Source organism: Podarcis pityusensis, assembly GCF_964106645.2.
Source record: "Podarcis pityusensis genome assembly, chromosome: 7".
NCBI classification, from domain to species: Eukaryota; Metazoa; Chordata; class Lepidosauria; order Squamata; family Lacertidae; genus Podarcis; species Podarcis pityusensis.
Genome location: NC_138031.1, coordinates 384,824 through 407,260, shown reverse-complemented (window position 1 = coordinate 407,260; position 22,437 = coordinate 384,824). Strand labels below are relative to the sequence as shown.

The 22,437-nt window shown below is 57.8% G+C and overlaps 1 protein-coding gene and 2 long non-coding RNA genes across 22 annotated transcripts in view; 1 reads left to right on the top strand and 2 right to left on the bottom strand.

The window, feature by feature from the left end:
- The window catches only part of PLEC (plectin), a 121,104-nt gene extending 107,453 nt beyond the window's left edge, over window positions 1–13,651 (top strand). For 19 of the 20 annotated variants that reach the window (XM_081013939.1, XM_081013928.1, XM_081013943.1 and 16 more), the window contains 5 exons: window positions 56–139; window positions 264–368; window positions 1,213–1,311; window positions 2,870–6,250; window positions 7,297–13,651. In XM_081013939.1, the coding sequence (XP_080870065.1) occupies window positions 56–139; window positions 264–368; window positions 1,213–1,311; window positions 2,870–6,250; window positions 7,297–13,647 (10,020 nt within the window). In that variant the 3' untranslated portion in view covers window positions 13,648–13,651. The remainder of the gene's footprint in view (window positions 1–55; window positions 140–263; window positions 369–1,212; window positions 1,312–2,869; window positions 6,251–7,296) is intronic. The other variant, XM_081013940.1, reaches the window with a different exon arrangement.
- Window positions 13,652–13,740: 89 nt separating this feature from the next.
- LOC308481535 lies at window positions 13,741–15,067 on the bottom strand. Its single transcript, XR_013988737.1, has 2 exons — window positions 14,940–15,067; window positions 13,741–14,347 (listed from the first exon to the last, which is right to left on the bottom strand). It is a non-coding gene; the product is annotated as an uncharacterized lncRNA (long non-coding RNA).
- Window positions 15,068–16,067: 1,000 nt separating this feature from the next.
- Window positions 16,068–20,998, bottom strand: LOC308481540. Its single transcript, XR_013988743.1, has 2 exons — window positions 20,954–20,998; window positions 16,068–17,344 (listed from the first exon to the last, which is right to left on the bottom strand). It is a non-coding gene; the product is annotated as an uncharacterized lncRNA (long non-coding RNA).
- Window positions 20,999–22,437: the final 1,439 nt, after the last annotated feature.

Genomic DNA, 22,437 nt, shown 5'->3' with positions numbered 1-22,437 from the left:
TTCCCTGCCCATCCTCTCCCTGCGGGGCGACTGACAGCTGTCTTTGTCTCCCTAGAAACTCCTGGAGGAATGTGAGCGCAACCGGGAGAAAGTGGAGGAGTGCCAACGCTTTGCCAAGCAATACATAGATGCCATCAAGGTGAGGCAGCTGGGGGGCAGAGAGGCTGGGGTCCCGTGCAAATGGAGGAGGGGAGTTGGGGGCTGAGGGGAGTTGGGGCTTCCAGGTGCTGACGCTGACGCTGCCCCTTCCCCCTTCTTACAAGGATTATGAGCTCCAGCTGGTGACCTACAAGGCGCAGGTGGAGCCAGTGGCCTCTCCAGCCAAGAAGCCAAAAGTTCAGTCGGCCTCAGACAGCATCATCCAGGAGGTGAGAGGGGCACGCTTGGGTGGGGGCTGGGGGGAGAGGGACCCTGGAGCCATCCTGGGCAGCAGGCACAGTGGAGACATGCCACACAAGGCAGACTGAGTTTTCCCGCCATAGAATCATAGAGTTGGAGGGGACCCCAAGGATCCTCTAGTCCACCCCCCTGCAATGCAGGAATCTCAGCTAAAGTGTCCATGACAGATGGCCAGCCAAGCTCTGCTTAATAACCTCCAAAGAAGGAGAGTCCACAACTTCCCAAGGGAGACCGTCCCCCTGTGAAACAGCTCTTACTGTCAGAAAGTTTCCCCTGATGTTCAGTGGGAATCTCCTTTCTTGTAACTTGAAGCCATTGGCTTGGATTCTACCCTCCAGAGCAGGAGAAAACAAGCATGTTCCCTCTTCCATGTGACAGCCCTTGAGATATTTGATGGATGAGTGGAAATGGGCTTCTGACCATGTGCTAGATATTTGCCTTTAGAGAGATCTTTTTCTCACTCTGCCTTGTATTGCTAAAAGAATTGGCAGGAGATCCAGAACAGACAAAAGGAAAGGCTCCTTTGCTCACTGCATATTTAGGACTGTGGAACTCACTGCACCAGGATGTGCAGGGATGGCTGCCAGTTTTGATGGCTTTGGAAAGAGAAAGGCACAGAGGAGGAGGAGAAGCTCCTGAGTGGCAACTAAGCCACGTTCTGTCTCCAAATGCCAGTCCCTGGGGAGCAGGAGCAGGAGAGGCCTTCTGAGGTGGCTCCCTCAGGCCGAGTCCAGTCAGGGGCCTTGGAAGGCCTGGGGGGCTGTAGTCTCGCCCCCCACCCCGCCGTGACCTTGCTGCTTTCTGGTCTCCCAGTACGTGGACCTGCGGACGCGCTACAGTGAGCTCACCACGCTGAGCAGCCAGTACATCAAGTTCATCACTGAGACGCTTCGGCGGCTGGAGCAGGAGGAGGTGAGTGCGCCGCCCGTGGGAGGAGGGATGGGGGGCAGCATGCCTTGGCTGCATCCTTCTTCACTTGCCCCCCCTCGTGGTCCATCCTGGGCCAGAGCATCCCTCTTGCCTGACTGCCTCTTCCGCATGACTAACGCTGGACCGCGAGGCCCCCTAACCCGCCGGGGGGGCTCCTCCGCTGGGCCTGTCCTGTCTGCCAGAGGCACTTCCCAGATACACACTTAGTACAGCTGCACCTGCTTCTTGGGCCGGGGCTCCTTCCCGCCCGGTTCTCCTGTCCTGTCCTGTCCTCTTCTGCTCTGAAATGCTCCTCTGTAACCTTTCTAACTCTTGATTTCTGCCCTCTGGAAGTCCAGCCGCTTTGCCAGTGCTTTGTCTTGGGGGATGTTTGTATTGGTTGGGAATCTAATGGAGGGTTAAAAACCAGGAGGATCCGGGCCTTTTCTGCATCAGGTACTCCACTGTGCGCATGCCGACACCCCCCCCCCCCACATGGACCCTGTTCCCTGCGCACACCTTGCTTCTCCCTCCCCCCCTCCTGCAACTCCTGTGGGCCGAACCATTTGTGGTTCCTAGTAGGTTGAGAAGGAAGGGCGGAAATTCAGATGCAACTGAGAAGGAGAGTTTTTTGGAGCGGGATGGGGGGGAGTCCTAGTCCTGCCCACCGTCTGGAGGCAGCCAGGAGAATGGAGGGGGGTTGCCATCACCTCTGCCCTGCTGCGATCATCTGCCATTCCTGCCACCGCCTGCATTCTCCAGCCAGGAAGTGCCGGCCTCTTGGGCTGAGAATTCGGGGCTTCTGTCTCTGTGGTGCACTCTGTGCACGCTCCGTTTCCCCCTCCCTCCCTGCCTCATGGGGAGCGGAGCAAGGGAGCGGACCCCTGGGCTTTCCACCCGGTCAAGCGTTCTTCACTTCTCCCCTGGCCTCCCCTGCAGGTGTTCCTTGGGGCATCTGGAGGGCAGGCCTGGGACCTGGCGATGAAGTTGGCAGCCTTTGTGAGCCTGCAGGGGGCCGCCCGGGGGCCGTGGGGCTTTCTACCTTCTTGCCGCGCCCTTCCTCGCCTCACACCCCACGTTGGGCTGGCTCCTCCTCCCCACCTTTGCTGAGCAGATGGGTCTTCCCTGTTGCCACAGTTTGGGCTGTCGGTGGGGGGAGTCTCTGCCTGGAGGGCATCTTGCTTCTCGCTGCCTGGTGAGCCTGGTGGAGGTGTGCCAACTGCTCTCTTCGTCCTGCAGCCATTTTGTCTTCCGTTGTGTGTGTCTTTGCCATCGTCTTGCGTCCGTCTCTTCATCCATCCATCCATCCATCCATCCATCCGTCATCCTTGGTTTGTGGGTCTTCCCTGCTTTCTTGCCTGTCGTACTAAGTGAGAGACGTGAGCGCCAGCTTCTCCCGACTGCCACACGTCTTCCCGCAGCCTCCTGGGAAGAGCCGCCACCACCGCCACACCATGCCCCCCACCCCTGCCCCTCTCGCTCACCCCCTGCTCCAATCTCTCTCTTGTGTGATCTTTCTCTCTCTCCCCCCCCTTCTCTCTGCTCCCTTTCCCCCCCGCAGAAAACCGCAGAGAAGCTGAAGGAGGAGGAGCGGAAGCGCCTGGCCGAGGTGGAGGCGCAGCTGGAGAAGCAGAAGCAGCTGGCGGAGGCCCATGCGCAGGCCAAGGCGCAGGCCGAGAGGGAGGCCCAGGAGCTGCAGCGCCGAATGCAGGAGGAGGTCAGCCGGAGGGAGCTGGTGGCCGTGGACGCCGTGCAGCAGCAGCAAACCATCCAGCAGGAGCTGAAGCAGATGAAGCTCAGCTCGGACGCGCAGATCCAGTCCAAGCTCAAGGTGATCGAGGAGGCCGAGATCAACCGCCGGAAGGTGGAGGAGGAGATCCACATCATCCGCCTGCAGCTGCACGCCACCGAGAAGCAGAAGGCGGCCGCGGAGGGAGAGCTGCAGGCGCTGCGGGACAGCGCTGAGGAGGCCGAGCGCCAGAAGCGCCTGGCCCAGGAGGAGGCTGAGCGCCTGCGCAAGCAGGTCAAGGATGAGGCCCAGAAGAAGAAGGAGGCGGAGGACGAGCTGAAGCGCAAGGTGCAGGCTGAGCAGCAGGCCGCCCGCGAGAAGCAGAAGGCCCTGGAGGACCTGCAGAAGCTGCGCCTGCAGGCGGAGGAGGCCGAGCGCAGAATGAAGCAGGCCGAGCTGGAGAAGGAGCGGCAGGTGCACGTGGCCCAGGAGATGGCGCAGAAGAGCGCCGAGGCAGACCTGCAGAGCCGGCGCCTCTCCTTTGCCGAGAAGACGGCGCAGCTGGAGATGTCCCTCCAGCAGGAGCACATCACGGTAACCCACCTGCAGGAGGAGGCCGAGAGGCTGAAGAAGCTGCAGCTGGACGCGGAGGCGTCTCGCGAGGAGGCCGAGAAGGAGGTGGAGAAGTGGCGCCAGAAGGCCAACGAGGCGCTGCGCCTGCGGCTCCAGGCGGAGGAGGTGGCCCACAAGAAGGCCCTGGCGCAGGAAGAGGCTGAGAAGCAGAAGGAGGACGCGGAGCGCGAGGCCCGGAAGCGGTCGAAGGCCGAGGAGTCCGCCCTGCGCCAGAAGGAGCTGGCTGAGGAGGAGCTGGAGAAGCAGCGGAAGCTGGCTGAGGGCACCGCCCAGCAGAAGTTCCTGGCGGAGCAGGAGCTCATCCGCTTGAAGGCCGAGATGGAGAACGGGGAGCAGCAACGGCTGCTGCTGGAGGAGGAGCTCTTCCGCCTCAAGAACGAGGTGAACGAAGCCATCCAGAAGCGCAAGGAGCTGGAGGAGGAGCTGGCCAAGCTGCGGGCCGAGATGGAGCTGCTGCTGCGGAGCAAGACCAAAGCAGAAGAGGAGACCCGCTCGACCAGCGAGAAGTCCAAGCAGATCCTGGAGGCTGAGGCCAACAAGCTGCGGGAGCTGGCGGAGGAGGCGGCCCGGCTGCGTGCCCTCTCGGAGGAGGCCAAGCGGCAGCGGCAGCTGGCGGAGGAGGAGGCCGGCCGGCAGCGGGCAGAGGCCGAGCGGATCCTCAAGGAGAAACTGGCGGCCATTAATGATGCCTCGCGGCTGAAGGCGGAGGCCGAGATTGCCCTGAAGGAGAAGGAGGCTGAGAACGAGCGGCTGCGGCGGCTGGCGGAGGACGAGGCCTACCAGCGGAGGCTGCTGGAGGAGCAGGCCGCCCAGCACAAGCAGGACATTGAGGAGAAGATCACTCAGCTGAAGAAGTCCTCTGAAGGTGAGCTGGAGAGGCAGAGGACCATCGTGGACGAGACGCTCAAGCAACGGCGCATCATCGAGGAGGAGATCCGCATCCTCAAGATCAACTTTGAGAAGGCCTCTGTGGGGAAGACGGACCTGGAGCTGGAGCTGGGCAAGATCAAGCAGAACGCTGAGGAGATCCAGCGCAGCAAGGAGCAGGCCGAGAATGAGGCTGAGAGGCTGCGGCAACTGGCCCTGGAGGAGGAGAACCGCCGCCGGGAGGCTGAAGCCAAGGTCAAGCAGATCCTGGCTGCTGAGCAGGATGCAGCCCGTCAGCGCAAGGCAGCCCTGGAGGAGGTGGAGCGGCTGAAGGCGAAGGTGGAGGAGGCCAAGAGGCAGAAGGAGGTGGCGGAGAAGGAGTCCGAGAGGCAGATCCAGCTGGCCCAGGAGGCTGCCCAGAAAAGGATTGCGGCAGAAGAGAAGGCCCACTTGGCCGCCGTGCAACAGAAGGAGCAGGAGCTGCTGCAGAGCAGGCAGCAGGAGCAGAGCATCCTGGACAAGCTGAGGGAGGAAGCTCTGAGGGCCAAGAAGGCGGCCGAGGAAGCAGAGTTTGCACGGGTCAAGGCGGAGCAGGACGCAGCCCTGTCCCGGCAGCTGGTGGAGGAAGCCGAGCACATGAAGCAGCGGGCGGAGGAGGAGGCCCAAGCCAAGGCCAAGGCCCAGGAGGATGCGGAGCAGCTCCGGAAGGAGGCTGAGCTGGAGGCGGCCAGGAGGGCCCAGGCGGAGCAGGCGGCCCTCAAGCAGAAGCAGCTGGCGGACGCCGAGATGGAGAAGCACAAGAAGTTTGCGGAGCAGACCCTGCGGCAGAAGGCCCAGGTGGAGCAGGAGCTGACCAAGGTCAAGCTTCGGCTGGAGGAGACGGACCACCAGAAGAACATCCTGGAGGAGGAGCAGCAGCGGCTGAAGAACGAGGTGACGGAGGCCATGAAGCAGAAGGCGCAGGTGGAGGAGGAGCTCTTCAAGGTGAAGATCCAGATGGAGGAGCTGGTCAAACTGAAGCTGCGCATTGAGGAGGAGAACAAGATCCTCATCATGAAGGACAAGGACAACACCCAGAAGTTCCTGGCGGAGGAGGCGGAGAAGATGAAGCAGGTGGCGGAGGAGGCCGCCCGGCTGAGCGTGGAGGCGCAGGAGGCCGCGCGCATGCGCAAGCTGGCGGAGGAGGACCTGGCGCAGCAGCGGGCGCTGGCGGAGAAGATCCTGAAGGAGAAGATGCAGGCGGTGCAGGAGGCCACGCGGCTGAAGGCCGAGGCGGAGATGCTGCAGAAGCAGAAGGAGCTGGCGCAGGAGCAGGCCAAGAAGCTGCAGGAGGACAAGGAGCAGATGCAGATGCAGCTGGCCGAGGAGGCCGAGGGCTTCCAGAAGACCCTGGAGGCGGAGCGCCGCCGGCAGCTGGAGATCACGGCTGACGCCGAGCGCCTGAAGGTGCAGGTGACAGAGCTGAGCCTGGCGCAGGCCAAGGCCGAGGAGGAGGCCAAGCGCTTCAAGAAGCAGGCGGAGGAGATCAGCCGCAAGCTGCACGACACGGAGCTGGCCACGCGGGAGAAGGTGACGCTGGTGCAGACGCTGGAGATCCAGAGGCAGAAGAGCGACCAGGATGCCGAGGCGCTGCGGAAGGCCATCGCGGAGCTCGAGCAGGAGAAGGAGAGGCTGAAGCGCGAGGCGGAGCGGCTGCAGCAGCAGGCTGAGGAGGTACCCCTTTCCTTGGGCCCCCAGGCCCCATCCCCAGGGCCCCCCACGGGGAGGAAGGCACATGGAAGCTCCACCCCCTCAGCAACCCAGGGGCAGGGTGGGCTGTACCACTTCAGAGGGCAGGTGGGGGGGGTCACATTTTTGCTCAGGCTTTTGTACGTCTGATTAGAGGGTTGTGTGCCTTTTATGAAAACACAGTCTAGATGGTAGATGATCCTCTGTGTAAACAATCTCTGCATATCAAATGAAACTGGACTGCAAGGATAAAAGTCCGCTCCATCCTGTGATAGTTTATATTACTTTATTCTATTATTCATTTTGCATAGAGGAGCACTGAACAATGTGACCCCCCCCACCTACGTTCTGACATGGCTTTACAGTCCACTCTGCCCCCTCCTTCTGTTGCACCTGAGACCACCTAGGAGTCAAAGGCGGGTGGGAGAGAGGAGTGGTAGCCCAGTTCTGGATGTTGTGCAGAGAAGGGCTGGGGTTCTGCTGTTGTTCCTCAGAACAGTTGAACTCAGGCTCCTTCATGGAGAGACCTGTCAAGAGAAAAGGCTGCCTTTGGGCATGTCTACTTTCCTCTTGGAAACTTGCTGGGGTCAGTGGTGGCCCACCCAGCACCCCTGGACTCCAGCTCCCCCCCCCAATTCCTGGCCATTGTCTGTGCTGGGGCCCAAGAGCAGCTGGAGGCCAGATGTGCACAAGACTCGCTTAACTCAGAGAAGGCACCATTTGCTCCAGCACGTCCTGGTCCCACTTTCCAAGGAAGGGCTACAGTGTCTTACTAAAAACAGACGTCCCTCTGTGCCCCCAGCCCTCTCCCGCTGCTTGTTTACTCACGTGGAAATTGTGGTAACTCTCTAACTTCCTCATGTGCTGCCTCTCAGGGCCAGCCAGGTTGACCCTTAACATGTGCCCCCCACCTCCCAGTGCTGGCTTTGAATGTAACCTGCTGTGTCGGCGTCCATTGACTGTTCTTTGGGCACTGTGTGCATATCGTGTGTAAGGCAACTGACCTCCCTTTTGTCTCCCTCCGCCCCCAGATGCAGATGGCTCAGAAGGAGCAGTTGCTGCAGGAGACGCAGATCCTCCAGCAGACTTTCCTGTCTGAGAAGGACATCCTCTTGCAGAAGGAGAGGTTCGTGGAGGAGGAGAAGGCCAAGCTGGAGAAGCTCTTCCAGGACGAGGTCAACAAGGCTCAGGGCCTAAAGGCGGAGCAGGAGCGCCAGCAGAAGCAGATGGAGCAGGAGAAGCAGCAGCTGGCGGCCACCCTGGAGGAGGCCAAGAAGAAGCAGGCAGAGGCTGAGGAGAATGTCCGCCGGAAGCAGGAGGAGCTCCAGCAGCTGGAAAAGCAGCGGAAGCAGCAGGAGAAGCTTCTTGCAGAGGAAAACCAGAAGCTGAGGGAGAAGCTGGAGAAGCTGCAGGAGGAGCAGCGGGTGGCCCTGGCTCAGACCAGAGAGATCATGATCCAGACGGACGACCTTCCCCAGGAGGTGGTTGTCCCATCCACGCAGGCACCTCAGTCGAAGGCTGTGCTCAACGGCCGAGACATGGCAGATGGCATCTCTCGGAACGGTGAGCCAGAACTGGCTTTCGATGGAATCCGTCAGAAAGTGCCTGCCAAGAAGCTGCTGGAGGCTGGCATCCTGAGCCGAAAGAACCTGGACAAGTTGACCAAGGGGAAGGTGACGGTGGAGGAGCTCTCCAAGAGGGATGACATCAGGAGGTACCTGCAAGGCACCGACAGCATCGCCGGCCTGGTGGTTAAGCCGACCAACGAGAAAGTGAGCATCTACCAGGCCATGAAGCAGCAGCTGCTCAGCCCAGGCACAGCCCTCATCCTGCTGGAGGCGCAGGCTGCCTCTGGCTTCATCATCGACCCCATAAAGAACAAGCGGATGTCCGTCAACGAGGCTGTGAAAGAGGGAGTTGTGGGGCCTGAACTGCACAATAAATTGCTGTCTGCTGAGAGAGCAGTGACCGGCTACAAAGACCCCTACACGGGGGAAAAGATCTCCCTCTTCCAAGCCATGACAAAAGATCTCATTGTGAAAGACCACGCGATCCGGCTGCTGGAGGCTCAGATTGCCACAGGAGGCATCATCGACCCCATCAATAGTCACCGCCTGCCCGTGGAAGTGGCCTACAAGCGAGGCTTCTTCGATGAAGAGATGCAGAAGATCCTCTCTGACCCCACGGATGACACCAAAGGCTTCTTTGACCCCAACACCCAGGAGAACCTGACTTACTTGCAGCTGATGGAGAGATGTGTGACCGACCCAGAGACTGGCCTCACTTTGCTGCCGCTGACAGACAAAGCAGCCAAAGGCAGAGAGCTGGTCTACACCGACCAAGAGGCAAAAGACGTCTTCAGGAAAGCCACAGTGTCCGCTCCCTTCGGCCAATTCAAGGGGAAGACCGTGACCATCTGGGAAATCATCAACTCTGAGTATTTCACTGAGGAGCAGAGGCGGGACCTTCTGCGCCAGTACAAGACTGGAAAGATCACCGTGGAGAAGATAATCCGGCTCGTCATCACAGTGGTGGAGGAGAGCGAGAAGAAGAGCCAGCTCTGTTTCGATGGGCTCCGGGCGCCTGTCCCAGCTGCCCAGCTGCTGGAGAGCAAAATAATTGACAAGGATCTTTACAACCAGTTGCACCAGGGGAAGAAGTCCGTGAAGGATGTCGCCAACGATGAGGCCATCAAGAAGTATCTGAAAGGCTCAAGCGCCATCGCAGGCATCTTGGTAGAGTCAACAGGCCAGAAGTTACTGCTCAATGATGCCTTGAAGAAAAACCTCCTCAAGCCAGAGGTGGTCCTGATGCTCCTGGAGGCCCAGGCTGGAAGTGGATACATCATTGACCCCATGAGGAATGAGTATCTCCCTGTGGACGAAGCCGTCAAATCTGGAATAGTTGGCCCTGAGTTGCATGAGAAGCTGCTGTCTGCAGAGAAGGCTGTGACAGGGTACAAGGACCCTTACACGGGGCAGGTGGTCTCGCTTTTCCAAGCACTGCAGAAAGGCCTCATTGCCAAGGAGACAGGGGTCCGTCTGCTGGACGCTCAGCTTGCCACCGGGGGCATCATTGACCCCGTGAACAGCCACCGCCTCCCCCTTGACGTTGCTTGCAAACGAGGCTACTTCAGCGAAGAGATGCACAAGGCGTTGTCTGCTCCAGCGGACGATGCCAAGCTGTACTATGACCCCAACGCCCAGGAGAAGGTCAGTTACGCTCAGCTGCAGAGGAAATGCCACGTTGAGAAGCCGACGGGCCTTCGCCTGCTCTCCCTCTCTGACCAGGCCATCCAGCTTCAGCAGGAGGAGGTCTACTCCGATAGCCAGGCTAAGGAATCCTTTGGCAAGGCAGTGGTGGAAGTCCCAGCTGGCAGCTTGAAGGGCAAAACGGTCACAATCTGGGAGCTGATTCATTCCGAATATTTCACTGAAGAGCAGAGGCGGGAGCTGATACGGCAGTTCAAATCCGGCAAAGTCACCATCGAGAGGGTCATCAAAATAATTGTCACCATCATTGAAGAGACTGAGACCAAAAAGCAAGAGAAGCTGACCTTCAGTGGCTTGCGTGCCCCTGTGCCTGCCAGCGAGCTCTGGGAGTCCAAGATTATCAGCAAGGCCCAGTATGAGCAGCTGAAGGAAGGGAAGAAGACCGTGAGGGACCTCTCTGAGACTGGAGACGTGAAGAGGTACCTCCAAGGGAGCGACTGCATTGCTGGTGTGTATGTGGAAGAAACCAAGGAGAAGTTGAGCATCTATGAGGCCATGAAGAAGAACCTGCTCCTGCCCAGCACAGCAGTTGTCCTCCTGGAGGCCCAGGCAGCCACAGGGTTCATGGTGGACCCAGTCAGGAACCAGAAGCTGTATGTCAATGAGGCGGTGAAGGCTGGCATTGTGGGACCAGAGCTCCATGAGAAACTGCTGTCTGCCGAGAAGGCTGTGACTGGGTACAAGGACCCTTACTCTGGGAACACCATCTCCCTCTTTGAGGCCATGAAGAAGGGGCTGATCCTCAGGGAACATGCCATCCGCCTGCTGGAGGCTCAGGTCGCTACCGGAGGCATCATCGACCCCGTGCACAGCCACCGTGTCCCCGTGGAGGTGGCTTACAAGCGAGGTTACTTTGATGAAGCGCTGAACCGAACCCTCTTGGACCCCACAGATGACACCAAGGGCTTCTTTGACCCCAACACCAAGGAGAATCTTACTTACCTGCAGCTGAAGGAGAGGTGTATTGAAGACCCCGAGACGGGCCTCTATCTGCTGCCCTTGAAGCAACCTGAGAGACCCACCGTGGTGGAGACAACCCAGGTGTACACTGAGGCCGAGACCAAGCAGGTGTTTGAGGAGACCCAGGTTGACATTCCAGTGGGAGACAGGGCCGGCTCCTCCATGTCCTTGTGGGAGATCATGAACTCGGACCTGATCCCCGAGGAGCAACGCAATCGGCTGATGGATGAGTTCCGCTCCGGCAAGGTGACGAAGGAGCGCATGATCATCATCATCATCGAGATCATTGAGAAGACAGAGATCATCCGGCAGCAAGACCTCACCTCCTATGACTATGTCCGCCGCCGCATCACTGCTGAGGACCTCTATGAGGCCAGGATCATCTCCCTGGAAATATACAATGCACTGAAGCAGGGCTCCAAGACCATCCGTGAGATCCTGGAGATCGAGACCATCTGGAGATACCTGTACGGCTCCGGCTGTGTTGCTGGAATCTACATTCCATCCAGCAAACAGAAGATCAGCATCTACCAGGCCCTGAAGAAAGGGCTGATCAGCCCAGAGGTGGCTCGGCCCTTGCTGGAAGCTCAGGCTGCCACTGGCTTCATTGTGGAGCCCATCAAAAATGACATGTTGACTGTTGATGAGGCCGTCAGGAAAGGGGTTGTGGGCCCAGAAATGCACGACCGTCTCCTGTCTGCCGAGAGAGCTGTGACCGGTTACCGCGACCCCTACAGCGAGCAGAAAATCTCTCTTTTCCAGGCCATGAAGAAGGATCTCATCCCTTCTGAAGAAGCCCTCCGGCTGCTTGATGCCCAGTTGGCCACTGGAGGCATAATAGACCCACACCTGGGCTTCCACCTGCCCTTAGAAATTGCCATTCAGCGTGGCTACTTTAACAGGGAGACGCACGACCGGCTGTCTGAGCCCAGTGAGGTCCGCAGCTATGTGGATCCCTCCACCGACGAGAAGCTCAGCTATGCACAGCTCCTCAAGCGATGCAGGAAGGACGAGAACAATGGCTGCCTGCTGTTGCCCCTCTGTGACACTCGGAAGCTGACCTTCAGGGGCCTGAGGAAGCAGATCTCGGTTGAAGAGCTGGTGCGCTCCAAAGTCATGGATGAAGCAACTGCCCAGCGCCTCCAGGAAGGCTTGACCTCTGTGGAAGAAGTCTCCAAAAACCTGCAGAGGTTCTTGGAGGGCACCAGCTGCATTGCTGGCGTCTACGTGGACTCCTCCAAAGAGAGGCTGTCCGTGTACCAGGCCATGAAGAAAGGCATCATCCGTCCCGGCACAGCCTTTGAGCTGCTGGAAGCCCAGGCAGCTACTGGGTATGTCATCGACCCCATCAAGAGCCTCAAGTTGACTGTGGAGGAGGCGGTGCGCATGGGCATCGTGGGTCCTGAGTTCAAGGACAAGCTGCTTTCGGCAGAGAGGGCTGTGACAGGCTACAAGGACCCCTACTCTGGCAAGATGATCTCCCTCTTCCAAGCCATGAAGAAAGGCCTGATCCTGAAAGACCACGGGATCCGTTTGCTAGAAGCTCAGATTGCCACAGGAGGCATCATTGATCCAGAGGAGAGCCATCGCCTGCCTGTGGAAATGGCATACAAGAGAGGCCTGTTTGATGAGGAAATGAATGAGATCCTCCTGGATCCTAGCGATGACACCAAGGGCTTCTTCGACCCAAACACTGAGGAGAACCTGACCTACCTGCAGCTGATGGAGAGGTGCATGACAGACCCTGAGACTGGGCTCTGCCTTCTGCCTTTGAAGGAGAAGAAGCGGGAGAGGAAGACCTCCTCCAAGTCCTCCGTCCGCAAGCGCAGGGTGGTGATCGTTGACCCAGAGACCGGGAAGGAGATGTCCGTGTACGAAGCCTACCGCAAAGGTCTCATTGACCATCAGACCTATTTGGAGCTCTCTGAGCAGGAGTGCGAATGGGAAGAGATCACAATTTCCTCCTCGGACGGGGTGGTCAAATCCATGATCATTGACCGGAGGTCAGGGAGGCAGTACGACATTGACGACGCCATTGCGAAGGGACTGATTGACCAGTCTGCCCTCGACCAGTACCGCTCGGGCACTTTGTCCATCACAGAGTTTGCAGACATGTTGTCTGGCAACATGAGCGGGTTCCGATCCAGATCTTCCTCCGTCGGCTCCTCCTCTTCCTACCCCGTAAGCCCAGCCCACGGGAGAGCTCAGCTGACCTCCTGGAGTGACCCCACAGAGGAGACCGGCCCAGTGGCTGGCATCCTGGACACAGACACCCTGGAGAAGGTCTCCATCACAGAGGCCATGCACCGCAACCTGGTGGACAACATCACTGGCCAGAGACTGCTGGAGGCTCAGGCCTGCACCGGTGGGATCATTGACCCGAGTTCCGGGGAGAAGTTCTCCGTCGCTGATGCCGTTAACAAAGGCCTAGTGGACAAGATCATGGTGGACAGGATCAACCTTGCCCAGAAGGCTTTCTACGGCTTTGAGGACCCCAGAACCAAGACCAAGATGTCCGCGGCGCAAGCCCTGAAGAAGGGCTGGCTGTACTACGAGGCCGGCCAGCGGTTCCTGGAGGTGCAGTATCTGACTGGAGGGCTGATTGAGCCGGAGGTGACTGGCCGGGTCCCCCTGGATGAGGCGCTGCAGAAGGGCACCATCGATGCCCGCACGGCCCAGAAGCTCCGGGACGTGAACACCTATTCCAAGTACTTGACCTGCCCCAAAACCAAGCTCAAGATCTCCTACAAGGATGCCATGGACAGGAGCATGACAGAGGAGGGCACCGGCCTGCGTCTCCTGGAAGCCTCTTCCCAGTCCAGCAAAGGCTATTACAGCCCCTACAATGTCAGCGGCTCCGGCTCCACCTCAGGGTCTCGATCCGGCTCACGAACGGGATCCCGGTCGGGCTCCAGGCGAGGGAGCTTCGACGCGACGGGCTCCGGCTTCTCCATGTCCTTCTCTTCCGCCTCTTACAGTTCTTCCAACTACGGCCGAAGATACACATCAGGTCCAAGCGGCGGCAGCAGCACAGATGTCCCCCCCAGCCTTGCTGGCATCTCGGCCCCCCACAGCGTGAGCTGCGGAGGAGGAGAAGGCGGCAGGAGATCTCTTGGACTGCAGGGGCAGCCGCAGCTTCCCGTGGCCTAACGTGCTCCCAGCCCTCCTGCCTCCTTAAAGCCTGAGATAACTTTTGCATTTATCCTGCTCTGCATGTGGAAAAGCTGCTGGCTAACCTTCTCATTTTTATTATTATTATTTTGTAATGTTTAAAAACACAATCTCCTTCCAAAGCAGTGCCTAAAGTTTAACCAAAAAAGACTAGACTAATATATTAATATATATGATTGTTCTGACAGTATTTGTATATTGAGAGAAAGAGAGAGAGCGTTTCCGTCGTCATCCTCCACCATCCTTTCCCCGCCCTCAGTTTAGCCACCTGGGAGCTTCTTTCTCTTTGTACCATCTGCAGAGTAGAATAACCCCAGGCATGGCCCTGCGGATGCCGCCCTTTGAGCGGAAGCTGCACTCTGTTCTTCTCCTCACCAGCCAGCGACTTCCTCCACGGAGCCCCACCAGCTCCCTCCGTCAAAGGAGAGGATGACCCTCGTGCCAAGAAGCCTCTTGACCTCCTGCCTATGCAAGCTGTACCCTCCGCCTCCAGTCAGGAAGGAAGAGAGCCCCCCCCCGCCCCCTGGGCACCCCACAGCCCCCCTCGGCTGCCACAAGCTTCCAACGCCATGCCTGGACTGCTCTTTCTCACGGGCCCTCGGCCGAACGACCAAGACCACTGCTGTCTGCACTCCACCGCGGCTGCTCTCTGGCTGGCTTCCCCTCTGCTGCCTGGACTCTGCGCTCAGACCGTAAGTGTGCCCTGGCACTGCTGCCGCCTCCTCCCTCCGTGCTGCTGCCGCCTTGCGGATGGGCCTGCCTGCCTCTCTCCACGCCTCCCCCTCTGCCCGTCTCTTCTCCCTGCCCACGCCTCCAACCTGCAGATCCTTCCTGGCGCTTTCTGTGGGGCTCTGCTTGCCGCGCTCAGCACACGGGGAGCTTTGCACTGCTGTGGGCTGCTCTTAGCTGGCTGTGACCTCTGCACGTCTGTCTGTCTGTCTGTCTATCTGTCTGGTTCTGTGTATCTGGGAAGTGCCCTGTACAAAAACATGGACAGGCAAAGGTTAGAACTGGACGGTCTCCCTTGATGCCACAGCAGCTCAGCGAGGTCTGTTCCCTGGCCTCTTGCTAAAAGCTGTCTCCCCTGGGGATGCTCACGGGTACCACCAAGGCCATGTCTTCTTCTGGGTCTTATGCTTTCAGGGTCCTGCTTTTTCTTCTTATCGAGGGCAAGTGGCAGGATGGGGTGCTTACGGAAGCAGCCGCGCCCTGAAACGGGCACCGTCCTTGTGCTTTTTCTTCCCACCTGCTCTGTGTTCCTTCGTAATAACATGCGCTCTTTCTCTCAGACGTTTTCTCCTAGTTCCACCAAAGAAGCCCCCCTGTCGCTGGGAGAACTCCTGAGCTGGTTTTCTGAGGTCAGCAAGTCCTGGAGGAGCTCAGCCGGAGGCCCTGAGGCGGCGGCAGATGCGGCAGCCTTCCCTCCGCTGCCCTCGCCCACAAAGGTAACTGCGGGGCTCGAAATCTCCTTCCACTTTGGGCGGTGAGCTTCTTGCGCTGGCTTCCGGGGGCTGAGGTGGTGCTGAATGGAAGGCGGGCAGAGCTGCAGAGAGGGAGACCCAGAGAAGCTAGAAATAGAATATGTAAGTGCCAAGAGTGCTGCCCACGGATCTTGAGAATGAGAACAGTGGCCCCCTGTTCTGGGGAAGAGCCACCCCCTTTCCCACTGATTCTCTCCTCCTGGACCTCTGGGGCTCTGAGGCTGATGGGCCACTGCTCTTCCCCCGGTCTTTGGCCGGCAGCCTCAGCCTCTTCTCCTCCTTGGACGGGTGTTCAGGGTCCGTCGCGTGCAGGGAGTGGCAGGCAGGCAGGCAGGCGGGGGTCAGAGGAGCCAGCGGGGCTGAGCATGGCAGTGGCTTCCTGGCTTGATGTGATGGCATCATTGTCACGTGTGACTTCTCTCTCATCCCATCCTGTTCTTTTTCTTCACTTTATTTAGCGTTGCTGGATGTCCATTTCAACTTCCTTCCCAGTTGCCGCGGATCTCGTCCCCCAGTGTTGGGGCAAGTGGGACAGCACTGAGGACCCAGGCAGACCCTTCCCCCTCCCTTTGCAGCCGCTGCGGAGCAGCTAGCAGGGGCCGTGGCCGGCGGTCAGGGGCCAGGGAGGCGGGGGCAGGGGTAGGGAGGCGGGTGAAGCCGCAAAGAGCCCTCCTCCTAGGCCTGGGAACAGCTGCCTGGCAAAGCTGGAGTGGTCCTCTGCCCATCGCAGATGAGCTGGTCCCCTGGCCGTGGGGGGAGGGGAGGCTGAGAGCTGAGGTGCTCTGGAGGAAGGCAGCCAGGCAGTTGTGGGCAGGGGAGCAAGGCCTTCGGGAAGGCCACCCTGCCTGCTGCAGCTCAGAGGCTGCTGCCTCCTGCCTCCCCCCACCTGCCCCCCACCCTCCAGCATAAGTAGGATCAGGGGCACGTCTTCCTCTGCCGGGGTGCTTTTCCCGGGCTCACACAGAGCATTCCTGCCCTCCTTTCAAAGCAATAAGAGATGCAAAGGCAGCAGTAGAGCAGAGGTGGTCTCAGTCCTGAGGGGGGTTGTTGCTGGAGCCACAGCCCTGCGGGGTGGGGGGTGTCCTTGGGCAGTCTCCCCAACTCCTGCCTGCGGAAGCCAAGAGGATGCTGTGCCCCCCCCCGGCATCGGAAGGTCCTTCTCCGCCAGCCCATCCTTATTTGCTCCATGTGAATCAAGCCATCCCATTCCTTGGCATTTGTTGATGTTATATTCTTCTCTCATTATGCAGTTGGTTGGTTTTTTTCTTGCTTTTGCATGATGTATTAACTCGAGCAAGCCTGTATCCATATTCTGTGTCGGCCATTGGCACAGGCTGGGGGTGCCCCCCCTTCTCTCCCTGCCCCCCAGCTCCCCTGGCTCCCCTCGTGCCTCTTTCTGCTCAAAGCAGCAGAGGCGGCCCTCGTTCTTCTCAGACTAAACTGTTCAGGCTCATCTCTGTTTTTCGGGAGGCAGAACACTAAACCGCGACTTGTAAATATCATGAAGTGTTTGTAAAAACATGCAGTATGGAACCAGGCCCTCTGCACCAGGGGCAGTAAAGAAGATTCTATGAAATGGCTTCTGTGTGGTTTGTTCGCGACAACTCGCTCCTCTTCCAAGGTCACTGAGCCCCTCCCTAGCGCCCCAAACTCCCTGCCCTCCTCGCTTCAAAGCCCCTGGGTGGGTCCCAGCCTGGGGGAGTTGGCTGTGGGGTCTTTGCGGTGCTTCCAGAAGGAGCGTTCTCCACAAGAGCTTTCCAAAGTAACTTCAGACCTCCGCTGAGTAACTGACCGTGTTTCCCACATGGGCCTGGAGTCAGGGGCTGCTGTGCAAGAGTGACCCCAGGACCCCAGAGAAGTCGCTGGTGTGAATTCACCTCTTGGTTGGGTATGGCTAAGAGGCTTTGACACTTCCCATGCCTTCCTTGCAACGCGTCTTTGCAGCCTGGTGCTCTGGAACAAAGCAGTCCATCTCAAAGTCACGCCAGGGTTGGAGCTACAAGCCAGGCAGGAGTTGTGGGCTCTGCTGCTAAGGTCCCTTTGCCCCAGGCTCCCACCCCACCGTGCCTGCACAAGGCAACCCACCCTCTTCCCAAGACCTGTAGTTCACCTAACCTTGAGAGTTAGATCCCATCAGTATCCATAGAAGCTCATGAACTGTTACCAAGCATCTCTGCGTGAATAATGCCGAAACTCTGAAAAAAAAGAGAGGGATTATGAAGCAGGTATGTTTTAATTCTGGGAACAGATCAGGCTGGAAGCCGTCTCTGGCTAGGATGGGTCTCAGTGGGATTTGGGGAGCCTGAATATTCGTGTCAATGTTGCTGGAGCTGCCAGACTCAGAACGCGGCAGACCTGCCTCCCTCCTGCCCACCCCCTGGGTCTGTTCCTGTTTCGCTCTTTGTCCCAGGGCATATAAAAGGCGGCTCTCTCCAGCTCCTCTGGAGCAGATGGCAGCAGGCCAGGAGCCTGGCTCCTCGCATTGCCCCTTTCCAAAGGCAAGAGAAAGCAAAGAGGTTTTCCTTCCCTTGAGCAAACTACACTAATGTAGCTGTTTGGAAGCACAGCCGGGCCTCTTCGGTTTTAACGAGGAGCTTGGAGGCTCTGCTGCAGCTGGCAGCTCCTGGGCACTCAGGCTGGCAGGGATCCCTGGCGCTGTGCCCACCCCATAGAGGTGGGTGGCATGCCTGAGGGTTGTTCTATGGTACTAGAAACCCATTCCTCCTTAATTTGGGGGTCTTCAACTGGGGCACCTAAGACATTTCATGAAAGAAGGGTGGCCATCTAAGGTCAAACTTAGAAAAGGATAGCAAACGAAGACATTTTTGGAAGAAGAAAAAAGTCCTTTCAATTCACTGTTTAAGAAACTCAAAGCCAAATAATGTTTTGTGCTGTATTAAAGCCAGGCAAGGGTAGTAATACGCTGCCATCCAGAAAGGGTCTGCTGATTCTTTCACCAGGTACCCCTTACTGGCAGGAGCTGCAGGGGAACCTGACATGGGCCAAATCTGCCCCATCCACCTTCCCATTGAGTACCCTTTTCCCCAAGCTGTGCCCATATCCAGTGGCGGAGCTTCATGCTCCGGCACCTTGGAGAGCAGGCGGGGACGGGGCTAGCGTGCGTCCCGGGAGTGTCGTATGCCTTCTGTGGGGGTGTGGTGCCCAGCATGGGCGGGGGGGGGGCAGCCATGATGGCACCCCACCGGGATCACGCTGCGAGGGGCAGTGTGCTCTCCCCACACTCCTCTTCCTCCGCCAGTGCCCAAATCCTGCCCAAGTGAAGAGTGATGGGTGCAGAATGGGCAGGGAGCTGCCCCCTCCATTTTTTTATTTAAGGCCCACCTAGTCCAGCACTGTGGGAAGTGTCAGACTAGATGTCCCGGAGGGAAGCTCATAATTCCAAGCTGAGCTCAACCCTTGTGATTGCCAGAGAACGTAGCCATTGTGGCCTGTAGCCACTTGGAGTCTTCTGCTGCATTCATTTGTCAAACCCTCTTTTAAAGCTGTCTGAAGTTGGTGGCCATCTTGTGGCAATGAGTTCCACTGTTTAACTGTGCCCTTGATGAAGAGCTACTTTATTTTCTCTGTCCTGAAGCTCCTGCCCTTCAGCCTCATCGCTTGACCACATTCATGTCAAGTTCTCCACACCTTGCAGGATTCCACCACATTCTGTGGAAGCCCTCTCTCTCTTCTGAACGAAAGAGCCCCTGGGGACCAGCTTCCACCCCTGACTCATCATGGCTGCCCTTTTCTGAGCTCTTTCTCACCGCATTCCCAGTGTGGTGACACCATGGAGGTGTGGAGCAGGAGTATAATGTCAGCAGGACCTGCCAATGCAGAGCCACACAGATACGCTTCTATATCTAGGGAACCAGGATGGGGCCCCTGCTGTGCATAATTTCGCAGGTGCTTAAAACAAACTGCATTTGCCATTAAACCGCCCATTCGCGCCCTTTGGAGAGGTCCTCTTGGAACTCTTCCCAAACCTTTTTTCTTCCATCAACCCTGAATAATTGAGCGCTATCAGCAAAGTTGGCCAGGTAGAAAGCACACATCCCAAAAACACGGGTCCTGAGGTGGGCTCCACAGTAACATGCACCATTATTTTAGATTCTTGTCCATCTAGAAATATAATTTGCCTCATTTGTGCCTCATCTCAGAAAAACAATTTCTGGTGCTGCCAGTGTTGGGCACCCCTCCCTCCCTCCCTCCCTCCCTCCCTTCCTTCCTTCCTTCCTTCCTTCCTAAATCTAAAGTTTCAAGGCCTCCTGCCTCCATAAGCCTTCAGGGTTTTCTCCTCTAGCCTGCATGTGGTTCCCTCGGCTGCAGAGCCTTCCTCCCAGGCAGCCATTTTCTGCTGCCGCCCAACTGCCTTGCACCTTCCCAGGCCGAAGTGCCGTCCCTCCGTCCAGCTCTCCTCAGGCCACCCCCCCCCCACGGCCACGTTTAATGGTTCCCTCAGAGCCCGGCTGCCATTTCCGGAGGTTTGGGAGGGCCAGAGGAGCATGAATGGGCTGCCCCCGCCCTTTTCTCCAGCAGCCATGAGGTCCAGGCGGATGGACCACAAAGAGCCACATTCTGCCTCAGTTCAGCTGGGGGGGGGGAGGCCCTCAGGGCAGCAGCACCCTGGGGTGGCACCCTGTGAATCACCCACTGCACTGCGAGGGCAGGAGAGTGAGAGGAAGGCCAGCCTCTGTCCACTTGTTGACTCTGCCATTCTCTGTCCTCTGAAGCAAAAGGATGAGCACCAGGCCTTGTGAGCAGTGGCATGAGGGGCAGAGACACCCCTTTCTGTGGGGCTGGACTGAGACCCACAGCTGCCTCTCTCCCCCCCACCCTGACCCCTTGCAATGGCGCCTGGGAGTTTGGCTCATGGAGGGCAGCTCTTGTGCCCAGCAGCTTTGCAAGGAAGCTGCCCCTTTCCTGCAGCCACACAACTGCAGCGTCGTGCCAGGCCCCCTTCCCTTAATTCCTCCAAGTTTGTGGAAATGGACTTGGCAGGCCTTGGGCAGGAATCTGGAGTGGAATGGAAGCCGGGTGGAATTGCAGCTGAGGAGGGAGGCAGCCAGGCACACTTGCTCCGGGCCCTGGAGGATGAAGCTGCCCAGGGGCCCTGCCAGACATGCCCTGCCCCTTGCAGTGATGCACCCTTCTTGGGCAACAGAGTTACCCCACGTGGCCCTGCCCATTTTGCTGAAAGGAGGGGAGAGGCCGGCATGAAGTGCAGTTCAGAGTTGCTCACCTCATGTTTTGGGTGGTGGTGGCTTGGGGCTTTTAAAGGCAGCAGCCGTGCAATTGTTTAAGGGCTGGGGGAGGAGGGGGAAATGGAAGGTTTCAGCTGTGAATGGATGCCAGTCCCCCCACCCCTGCCCACAAATCTAGACAGGCAGCCGGTCTATCCACTGAGAACCAACCAAAGGGCAGGCCTGGAATGCCAGCTTCTCGGAGGCCAGAGTCGCCAGATCTGCTAGAAATGGGCAGCCTGCTCTCTGCTGTGAGTTCTGTATCTTTATTCCTTGGGAATGTTTACTTCCAATTCCACTGCCCAAAAAATCCTGCAGGTGCCCATAGCTTAGTCCACCTGCCTTCTGGCCCTCCAAGCCCAGCTGGGATCAAAGTTTCATGCATCCCTCAATCTGAGCTATTGAAAATGCAACTGGAGGCTCCCATGGACTCCCCTGTGCCAAAACCTCCCCCCCCCCCAGCCCAGGGCCTTGGATCTCTCCCCATCTCTCTGGCCAGCCTTCCTGCAGGGGAAGGAGAAGGACGCTCCCCCTTTCCCTTAACTGAAACAAATGCCATACTTGAAGGCAGAGCCTCATCCCCAGGCCAGGATGGGTGCAGAGAGCAGCAGCAGATGTGATCTGAGTTGCTTTTGGTGGGACCAGATCACACCCAAAGGAGCAATCACATCACAGGACAGGCTTGTGTGAAGCCATTGTGACATTCTGCAGCCCAGGGGACGATGAACCAGCCCTGCTGGGGAGATCAGCCTGCCTTGCCCTGGGCTCCGTCAGGAGGCTGCACCAAGCGGCTCCCAACACCCTCAGCACAGGATCTGCTGTGCTTCTTTCCAGATGCCTCTGAGGGACTTGGTCCATTTCCAGGCACTCCCCATATGTTCATAGAACCCCACTCTTCAGCCAGTCATCCGCAAGTGTTGTAAGATACGCTACCTGACTTCACTTATGACCCTGTACCATTTGGACAGGGCGGCAAGCATTTCCCAGGTGGCCAAACCTGCAGCTTTGGTTAATAGCCTAATCATCACCCAGAAAAAAGATGGCTCTCTTCACCTTTGTTTTGACTCCAACTCCAAGGACCTAAAGAAGGCCATCAAAAGACAACACTTCTCTGCCCTTTCCATGGAATATGTGTGGCACAGATTAGCTGGCCAAAAATTATTCACCATTCTGGACTAGAAAGAGGGCTACTGGCAGGTCAAGGCTGATCAGGAATCAGCTGAACTCCCCTTATGGTTGCCTGCCCCTTGGGCATCAAATCAGGATATGAAGACTTTCAGCCCAAGAGCATGTGGATGACATTGGTGCAGGCATTGTAGCAGTTGACATGATTACAGCCACAGGTACAAAGGAAAAACCCTAAACAGATTCTAGACAGAGCACATCAGAAGGGTGCTCAGTTCAACCCAGGGGAAGTCCAGTTGCTGGTTGACAAGGTCAGGTACTTGGCTCAAAAGACAGCCTTGAACCTGATGCAGACAAAGTCCAAGTTGTGCCTCAGATGCCTCTGCTGGTGGACAAGAACATACAGTATCTTTCTTGGCGTGTCCCGATGTGCCGGCCCTGAGGGTGCTGCAAGAGTCCACCTATGGAAAGATGCACAAGGGCAAAGGGACTCCAATCACCAGCAAGCCCTGGTCAGCCTGAAGACAGCTGTCACAACGGCCCCCGTCTTAAGGTTCTTTGATCTCCAAGAGCAACTACAGTTTCAAGCAGGTGCATCTAAAGGTCATGCCTCTTGTTGAAGAAGTAGCTAATTGCCTTTGCCTCTCGAGCCCTAAGACAGGCTGGAAAAACCTTTGCACACATTGACAAAGAACATCTTGCTTTCATTTGCTGTGAAGAAGTTTCACCAATAGTTGTTTGTCATGGCAGTGTTGGTCCAATCAGATCACAAACCCTTGGAAGTGATTTTTTACCAGGCCCATTGGGCAGGCCCCAGCAAGGCTGCAAAGGCTCACAGAATCATAGAACAGTAGAGTTGGTAGGAATCCTGAGGGTCCTCTATATAGTCCAACCCTTGCAATGCAGGAATCTTAACAAAG